Below are 10,041 nucleotides of genomic sequence, written 5' to 3'. Positions count from 1 at the left end.
ATAGCCCCAGCCCTATAGCCCTAGCCCTATAGCCCCAGCACTATAGCCCCAGCCCTATAGCCTCAGCCCTATAGCCCCAGCCCTATAGCCTCAGCCCTATAGCCCCAGCCTCAGCCCTATAGCCTCAGCCCTATAGCCCCAGCACTATAGCCTCAGCCCTATAGCCTCAGCCTCATAGCCCCAGCCTCAGCCCTATAGCCCCAGCCCATATAGCCTCAGTCCTATAGCCCCAGCACTATAGCCCCAGCCCTATAGCCTCAGCCCTATAGCCCCAGCCCTATAGCCTCAGCCCTATAGCCCCTGTCTCAGCCCCTGCCCTATAGCCCCTGCCTCAGCCCTATAGCCCCAGTTCCAGCCCTATAGCTCCAGCCCTGCCCTATAGCCCCTGCCTCAGCCCTATAGCCCCTGTCTCAGCCCCGGCCCTATAGCCCCAGCCCTATAGTCCCAGCCCTATAGCCCCTGCCTCAGCCCTATAGCCCCAGTTCCAGCCCTATAGCTCCAGCCCTGCCCTATAGCCCCTGCCTCAGCCCTATAGCCCCTGCCTCAGCCCTATAGCCCCAGTTCCAGCCCTATAGCCCCTGCCTCAGCCCTATAGCCCCAGCATCAGCCCTATAGCCTCAGCCCTATAGCCCCAGCACTATAGCCTCAGCCCTATAGCCTCAGCCTCATAGCCCCAGCCTCAGCCCTATAGCCTCAGCCCTATAGCCCCAGCCCATATAGCCTCAGTCCTATAGCCCCAGCACTATAACCCCAGCCCTATAGCCTCAGCCCTATAGCCTCAGCCCTATAGCCCCTGTCTCAGCCCCGGCCCTATAGCCCCTGCCTCAGCCCTATAGCCCCAGTTCCAGCCCTATAGCTCCAGCCCTGCCCTATAGCCCCTGCCTCAGCCCTATAGCCCCTGCCTCAGCCCTATAGCCCCTGTCTCAGCCCCGGCCCTATAGCCCCAGCCCTATAGTCCCAGCCCTATAGCCCCTGCCTCAGCCCTATAGCCCCAGTTCCAGCCCTATAGCTCCAGCCCTGCCCTATAGCCCCTGCCTCAGCCCTATAGCCCCTGCCTCAGCCCTATAGCCCCAGTTCCAGCCCTATAGCCCCTGCCTCAGCCCTATAGCCCCAGCATCAGCCCTATAGCCCCTGCCTCAGTCCTATAGCCCCAGCACTATAGCCCCAGCCTCAGCCCTATAGCCCCAGCCTCAGCACTATAGCCCCAGCACTATAGCCTCAGCCCTATAGCCCCAGACCTATATCCCCTGCTTCAGTCCTATAGCCCCAGCACTATAGCACCAGCACTATAGCCCCAGCCCTATAGCCCTAGCCCTATAGCCCCAGCACTATAGCCCCAGCCCTATAGCCTCAGCCCTATAGCCCCAGCCCTATAGCCTCAGCCCTATAGCCCCAGCCTCAGCCCTATAGCCCCAGCACTATAGCCTCAGCCCAGCCTCAGCCCTATAGCAGCCCAGCCCAGCCCTATAGCCCCAGCCCATATAGCCTCAGTCCTATAGCCCCAGCACTATAGCCCCAGCCCTATAGCCTCAGCCCTATAGCCCCAGCCCTATAGCCTCAGCCCTATAGCCCCTGTCTCAGCCCCGGCCCTATAGCCCCTGCCTCAGCCCTATAGCCCCAGTTCCAGCCCTATAGCTCCAGCCCTGCCCTATAGCCCCTGCCTCAGCCCTATAGCCCCTGCCTCAGCCCTATAGCCCCTGTCTCAGCCCCGGCCCTATAGCCCCAGCCCTATAGTCCCAGCCCTATAGCCCCTGCCTCAGCCCTATAGCCCCAGTTCCAGCCCTATAGCTCCAGCCCTGCCCTATAGCCCCTGCCTCAGCCCTATAGCCCCTGCCTCAGCCCTATAGCCCCAGTTCCAGCCCTATAGCCCCTGCCTCAGCCCTATAGCCCCAGTTCCAGCCCTATAGCCCCTGTCTCAGCCCCGGCCCTATAGCCCCAGCCCTATAGTCCCAGCCCTATAGCCCCTGCCTCAGCCCTATAGCCCCAGTTCCAGCCCTATAGCTCCAGCCCTGCCCTATAGCCCCTGCCTCAGCCCTATAGCCCCTGCCTCAGCCCTATAGCCCCTGCCTCAGCCCTATAGCCCCAGTTCCAGCCCTATAGCCCCTGCCTCAGCCCTATAGCCCCAGTTCCAGCCCTATAGCCCCTGCCTCAGCCCTATAGCCCCTGCCTCAGCCCTATAGCCCCAGTTCCAGCCCTATAGCCCCAGCATCAGCCCTATAGCCCCAGTTCCAGCCCTATAGCTCCAGCCCTGCCCTATAGCCCCTGCCTCAGCCCTATAGCCCCAGCATCAGCCCTATAGTCCCTGCCTCAGCCCTATAGCCCCTGCCTCAGCCCTATAGCCCCTACCTCAGCCCTATAGCCCCAGCATCAGCCCTATAGCCCCTGCCTCATAGCCCCTACCTCAGCCCTATAGCCCCAGCATCAGCCCTATAGCCCCTGCCTCAGCCCTATAGCCCCTACATCAGCCCTATAGCCCCTGCATCAGCCCTATAGCCCCTACCTCAGCCCTATAGCCCCTGCCTCAGCCCTATAGCCCCAGCATCAGCCCTATAGCCCCTGCCTCAGCCCTATAGCCCCTACCTCAGCCCTATAGCCCCAGCATCAGCCCTATAGCCCCTGCCTCAGCCCTATAGCCCCAGGCTCGTCGGGGTTCTCATCATCTTGAAAATAAAACTAGAGATCTTAAAACAAAGCACATTTTCATGAAAGAGGGTCTGGAGATTTCCTTTGCTGTATGACTGTGGCTGTGCAGTGTGAACAATCCTCCCTTTTCCACTCATCTCCGTGAAAAGAGAGAGAGAGAGAGTTGATTTTAGGAGAGCTAGGAGGAGAGGTTCTCCTTCCTTTGGAATGCTATGGAGACTAATCTGCTGGGATTCCATTCAGGCACCCTGGGGCAGAGGGACAGAAGACCAAAGAACTGCTCCTCAGTCCTGGGGTGAGTTGGCCCTCAAAGCTCAATGAGAGATTGTCTGTGTCCCCATGGTACCCTATTCCTTTTATAAGTGCACTACTTTTGACCAGGGCCCATACAGGAAATATGGTGCAATTTCAGACACAGCCATTTTGCCAAAGTTTCACAGGGGTTGGTGTCACACAACCTGCATCTTATGGGCTGATTAACTTGGCTTTACTTGAGCTTGGTAGAGATAGTATATACATTTACAAGATCTCTCCTCAAAGAACAACATTCAAGTAAAGTCATAGCAGGTGAAATGTATAAGAACAGTCTTCAGTTTTATTACTTCAGCTTCATGAATTAAGTATATTCATCCATATCTGTTCTCAGTTCCAAGAATCAAAACATACATGAATGATATTGTCCAATTGTCGTTTCACTCCTCCACGTGACACTTCACTCGAGGACAGACAGAGAAGCACCTATTTTAAGAGGGGAAAATCTATGTAGAAGAACAGTCAGTCTGTCCCCCATCCATACACCAGTTCTCTTTCACAGCCCATGCCCCTTTATCAGTTAGCCAGGGGTTATCCCTAGTCTCAGACGATGTGTGGACTGGAAGGGAGGACTGGTTGAGAAGGACTATAGATCAGACAGACGGTGCATGCTTTCGTCATGGACCCAGCTACTGGGAAAACAATAGCAATGCCCAGTTATATACTTACTGTATGTTTATATTTACAGACAATTCATATGTACAGTTTCTACATTATTCTCTATAAATGCAATAGAAAAAAAGTCCAATGTTTTCAATTATGAAAGAAGGATCATGGAAGCCCCTTGAGTGTCTTGATATCATCAAATGTCTGCCGTGGTGGAGACCTGTGAGAGCCTGGGGTCGGCGTCGTGCTCGTAGCGGTAGTGGTATCCCTCCAACACCTCCGTGCACGCTTCCCGCATGTCATTGATCCTCTTCTTGATGCCCTGCCGGTTGAGGTAGAGGACCAAGAGGAAGACGAGTCCCACGAAGCCCAGGACGATCCCTAGGAACACGTAGGAAGTCTGGAGGGCCAGGTCCGCCCCCTCATCCACCCTGTGGCACCCCAGCGCCACCCTGTCCCCGCCCACCCCAGCCTGTCCAGCCGCCAACCTCAGCAGAGAGATGTTCCTCATGTCTGGGGGGAAGGCACACACCAGGCTCTCTGCGTCCCCCACATGTCCCTGGGAGGAGTTGAGCCAGGCAGCGAAGGGCTCCATGCCACAGATACAGGTCCAGGGGTTCTCCCCTAGAATGAGTCTCGCCCCGGGACACAGCGAGTCCAGCTCAGCCAGGCCCTCCTCCTGGACGGTCCGCAGAGCGTTGAAGGTCAGATCCAGCTGCTCCAGAGAGTCCAGCCCAGAGAAGGTGCCATTGTAGAGGGCCACCAGGGAGTTGTTGGCCAGGATGAGCCTCCGCAGGCCCCCCAGGTAGGAGAAGGTGTGAGAGGGCAGGTAGATCAGGCTGTTCCCTGACAGGTCCAGGGTCCGGATCTCCCCCAGGGTGGACCAGCGAAGAGACATAGCCAGGTCCATGACAGAGGAGTGGTTGTAGAGAGCTCGGCTGAGGTTGAGCTCCCTGAGGGTGTGGCCCGGGACAGTGAAGGCCTCTGGGTTGATGACAGTCAGCTGGTTGGAGCTCAGGTCCAGAGAGCGGAGGGAACGCAGTCCGGAAAACGTCTGAGACTCTATCTCTGTTATCCTGAAGGGAGGGAGGGACAGTGGGAGCAGAGGATGTATAGTCATTACTGTTATTATAGACCATGAGTAACACAATAGTAGGCACATGGTTGATTCAAGACTACCCAACACAACAGGACACTACTCATCAAATGTTTCATGCTAAGACACATTCAAAAGTGTGAGAAAATATAAATATAAAAATAATATATAGACAAACTCTATGACTTGTTTGCTATAATAACACATTGATATTTCAAAGCATGAGGGAAATATACACTTGGGAAAGTGAGTCTAATAAAAGTAGGCCAAACTACAAAAGTCTTATTTTGGGGGGAGGCAATGTTTATCTTACCTGTTGTTACTCAGTGACAACGTGGTTAAATTGTCCAGCCCTTTGAACGATTCTGGTCCAATTCTGCTGATCTGATTTCCCGTTATAAACAGATTCCTCGTGTACCCTGGTATCCCGGACGGGACACTCCGCAAGTATTTGGAAACACACTTGACGGTTTGCGCGGCTTCTGAGCATTCGCACCGGAGAGGGCATCCGGATGCGCGCCCAGAGATTGAACAGAGCAGCGCAAACAAAACAATTAGTGGGGCCAAATCCGGCATTTTTTACAAATATGCTATGCTAGTTTTTGTACATTCAAAACAAAAAAAAACTCTACTAAGCGACACTCACGGAAATTGACTTGATTGCCATTTCAAACGAAGAACAAACTCGCCCCTAATTGCCTACTTTTCTAAGCGCGATAAAAGTTATGCATATGCTTTAGGTTACAGAGCACTGTAGCTCACCAGCTATATACACACCAGCTATATACAAATATATGTATCCTACTGCCGATGAGAGTGAAACGTGGAGAGAGTCCTGTCGTACACTGTTCAGATTGTCCTCAGCATCTCCTTGATCCGTTCTGTATTACAAGTCCACGGCTGGATGTTCAACTTTTTAGCATTTCGGAAGCCCACGTGTGACTGAGAGGCAGTGTCTGATTTCTATGACAAAAAGGGATCTCGCTGTCGGGGTTGTTTGATCCCAGCGGATGCAAGCGGGGCGCAGCTCCACTCAAACAATGACATTAAAGCTCCATCGCGTCGTAGGCTACAATCACCAGGGAGGGGCTTTCCAGCTTTCCACTCAGCCTGTCCAGAGCCTTTCTGCTCTCCCACTCTAACAAGAAGGGTGAAATTACTACCCGCAATTGGGGCGTTCCTGCATATGGTCACTCCCCTCCACTCAAACAGGAGTAATACAGACCTAGTTCACTAATTTTGTCGGGAAATAAAAATATTCAAAAAATATAGTTATAATATGATTGTGATTTATCAGGGGGTGCCGCAGCACCAGTATTCCACGGGTATGTTATAATATGATTGTGATTTATCAGGGGGCGCCGCAGCACCAGTATTCCACGGGTATGTTATAATATGATTGTGATTTATCAGGGGTTCCACGGGTATGTTATAATATGATTGTGATTTATCAGGGGGCGCCGCAGCACCAGTATTCCACCGGTATGTTTTAATATGATTGTATTCCACCGGTATGTTTTAATATGATTGTGATTTATCAGGGGGCGCCGCAGCACCAGTATTCCACCGGTATGTTATAATATGATTGTGATTTATCAGGGGGCGCCGCAGCACCAGTATTCCACCGGTATGTTATAATATGATTGTGATTTATCAGGGGGCGCCGCAGCACCAGTATTCCACCGGTATGTTATAATATGATTGTGATTTATCAGGGGGCGCCGCAGCACCAGTATTCCACCGGTATGTTATAATATGATTGTGATTTATCAGGGGGCGCCGCAGCACCAGTATTCCACCGGTATGTTATAATATGATTGTGATTTATCAGGGGGCGCCGCAGCACCAGTATTCCACCGGTATGTTATAATATGATTGTGATTTATCAGGGGGCGCCGCAGCACCAGTATTCCACCGGTATGTTATAATATGATTGTGATTTATCAGGGGGCGCCGCAGCACCAGTATTCCACCGGTATGTGATTTATAATATGATTGTGATTTATCAGGGGCGCCAGCACCAGTATTCCACGGGTATGTTATAATATGATTGTGATTTATCCACCAGTATTCCACGGGTATGTTATAATATGATTGTGATTTATCAGGGGGCGCCGCAGCACCAGTATTCCACCGGTATGTTATAATATGATTGTGATTTATCAGGGGGCGCCGCAGCACCAGTATTCCACCGGTATGTTATAATAACTGGATGCGCAAAGTGGCCAGAATTAGTCATACACACGAAGATGGAGAACTGACACATTCCCAGATCCTTGTGTCATGACACTTGATTTGAACTATTGTGGGGCACTGAATAAGCACTCATGGGGTCCACTTCAACAACCCACTTCAACAACATTTAAAAGTTAAAGTTCTTAATTTAATGTAGTGAGCCAGCAGGTTGAATACATCTCAATACTCGCCAAAATCATTGATATTATAACAATGTTATAACAATGAAGAACACAGGCTGTGTCTATAAAAAATTATAATTCACAAGCGAAAAGTTAATGTATCCAAATCAATAAAGACGGACGCACCTTCAAGCATTTGCAGATCAAAATGTGTGCTACAGAAAATGCGGATAGAACGGTGTCAGGTAGAAGTGCCCTCCTCTCTCACTGTGATATTAGATCAACAATGCTTTTTAGACGGAGGGGGAGAGGAGCCTCTGTCTGCCCACCCCTCCTCCCCCAATGCTCTCCACAGAAAAAGAGAGAGAGAAAGATCATCGAGGGTGTTTGCAGAATGATGACAAATGGCAATTTAATCCGAGGTTGTCCTTTTCACAGCCAAGTGTTTACTCAGAAATATGATACGAATGGTTGGATCAGTGGTGAAATTCACTTGAAATTGAGCGTTTAATTAATTAGCCTTTTCTCCTTGACACAAATGAGACTAACTATAAATGTTGAGCACATCTAGTACTAAACCTATGCTGTACAAGTAGGCATAAGTAATATGATTCAATACTAGCATAATGTATGCATTGTTTCTTTAGAAATTAAATCACCAACAAATAGTTACAATAATAAATGTCTTTATTGGTATCATAGTTACATGTTATTTAAATACAATCATAGTTCACTCAGTCCCTTGCAGATTATTTAAACTGAACTCTAATCTTCAAGGGATTAAAATAACAAAATAAGGGTATTGGTGTTTATAACTTTATATGATTATTGGCCCTCAGTCATAATAGCATCCCAACTCTCTTTTGTTAGCAAGACAATGTGAGAAACCACAGGTGTCCACATTCCACAACCCAGCTTCTGGTTACAACCAGGGGGAAAGAACATCTAATATGAATTCAACTACTCTGAAGAGTGTTACTGATTCTAGAACATAACAGAATGACAAAATGAGGGGTTCCATTACCCAAAAACATGTCTGGCACCTCTGTTTTCCATTAGTTAAATAAAGGTTCAATCAAAATAAAATACAAATTATAGGAAAGGAGCAAGGTTTTCAAATGGAATCAAGGCTACAATTTATATCCAATCGTGCCTCTAAATTCAAAAAAGACTATTGCTTCAGTCAACCTCTAGTGTTATGAGAATTATCATCTATCATAGACATTGTCTAAGGATGCTACTAATAATAAAAAATGCCACCTAGCCTGGTCCCAGACCTGTTTGTTCTGGATAGACAACTCCTATGGCCATTGGCATGCCAGCACTAGTAGATCTGGGACCAGGCTTGGCCATACCATACAAAATGGAGGATGTAGTACACACAAACAGAGCCACTTTAGGCCCTTTGCACCATTTTCAAAACTACTGACTGGAATTATACACACGTTTGAGAGTGCATCTTTAACTACAAGCCCCACTGTTTGTTCACAAGAAGCAGAGCTATTCTCCTGCATCTCAGATGATGTTCATCACTCACCGACAATACCAGTCATCTTTAACTTCAGGAAGGAGGGACAACCCTTCTGCTGTTTAGTTTTAATCTACCTTTCTATTATATGGCACCTACACTCCTAGGAAAAAAACCTAAAAGGGTTATTTGGCTGTCCCCATAAGAGAAGCCTTTGAAGAACCATTTTTGGTCCCAGGCAGAACCCCTTTGAGTTCCATGTAAGACCCTTTTCACAGAGGGTTCTAAGTGGAACCAAAAAAAGTTCAGCCTGGAACCAAAACGGGTTCTACTACGGGGACAGCTGAAGAACCCGTTTGGAACCCTTTTTCTGGGAAAGAGTGGTAAACAGAGTTAACTACGGATCAGGTCTAATAAAGTCTAGTGTATTATATACAATACTTACAGTTGAAGTCGGAAGTTTACATACGCTTAGGTTGGAGTCATTAAAACTCGCTTTTCAACCACTCCACAAATTTCTTGTTAACAAACTATAGTTTTGGCAAGTCGGTTAGAACATCCACTTAGTGCATGACAAGTAATTTCTCCAACGATTGTTTACAGAGATGATTTAACTTATAATTCACTGTATCACAAGTCTAGTGGGTCAGAAGTATATATACACTAAGTTGACTGTGCCTTTATACAGCTTGGAAAATTCCACAAAATGATGTCATGGCTTTAGAAGCTTCTTCTAATTGACATCATTTGAGTCAATTGGAGGTGTACCTGTGGATGTATTTCAAGGCCTACCTTCAAACTCAGTGCCTCTTTGCTTGACATCATGGGAAAATCAAAAGAAATCAGTGAAGACCTCAGAAAATAAATTGTAGACCTCCACAATTCTGGTTCATCCTTGGGAGCAATTTCCAAATGGCTGAAGGTACCACGTTCATCTGTACATACAATAGTATGCAAGTATAAACAACATGGGACCACGCAGCCATCATACCGCTCAGGAAGGAGACACATTCTGTCACCTAGAGATGAACGTACTTTGGTGCGAAATGTGCAAATCAATCCCAGAAAAACAGTAAAGGACCTTGTGAAGATGCTGGAGGAAACGGGTACAAAAGTATCTATATCCACAGTAAAACGAGTCCTATATCGACATAACCTGAAAGGCCACTCAGCAAGGAAGAAAAAGTCAGACTACGGTTTGCAACTGCATATGGGGACAAAGATCATACTTTTTGGATAAATTTGGTCTGATGAAACAAAAATAGAACTGTTTGGCCATAATGACCATCGTTATGTTTGGAGGAATAAAGGGGAGGCTTGCAAGCCGAAGAACAACATCCCAACCGTGAAGCACGGATGTGGCAGCATCATGTTGTGGGGGTGCTTTGCTGCAGGAGAGCCTGGTGCACTTCACAAAATAGATAGCATTATGAGGAGGGAAAGTATGTGGATATATTGAAGCAACATCTCAAGACATCAGTCAGGAAGTTAAAGCTTGGTCGCAAATGGGTCTTCCAAATGGACAATGACCCCAAGCATACTTCCAAAGTTGTGGCAAA

General features: G+C 48.5%; 1 protein-coding gene across 1 annotated transcript; it reads right to left on the bottom strand.

Moving 5' to 3' along the window:
* Nucleotides 1-3,216: 3,216 nt before the first annotated feature.
* LOC115129033 (trophoblast glycoprotein-like) lies at nucleotides 3,217-5,809 on the bottom strand. Its single transcript, XM_029659178.2, has 2 exons — nucleotides 4,971-5,809; nucleotides 3,217-4,637 (listed from the first exon to the last, which is right to left on the bottom strand). The coding sequence occupies exons 1-2, from the start codon at nucleotides 5,231-5,233 to the stop codon at nucleotides 3,758-3,760; spliced, it is 1,143 nt and encodes a 380-aa protein (XP_029515038.1). The 5' UTR covers nucleotides 5,234-5,809; the 3' UTR covers nucleotides 3,217-3,757.
* Nucleotides 5,810-10,041: the final 4,232 nt, after the last annotated feature.

The sequence above is a fragment of the Oncorhynchus nerka genome, linkage group LG4 (assembly GCF_034236695.1).
Source record: "Oncorhynchus nerka isolate Pitt River linkage group LG4, Oner_Uvic_2.0, whole genome shotgun sequence".
NCBI lineage: Eukaryota > Metazoa > Chordata > Actinopteri > Salmoniformes > Salmonidae > Oncorhynchus > Oncorhynchus nerka.
The sequence above is the reverse complement of the archived record's forward strand: the minus strand, read 5'-3'. Positions and strand labels throughout refer to the sequence as shown.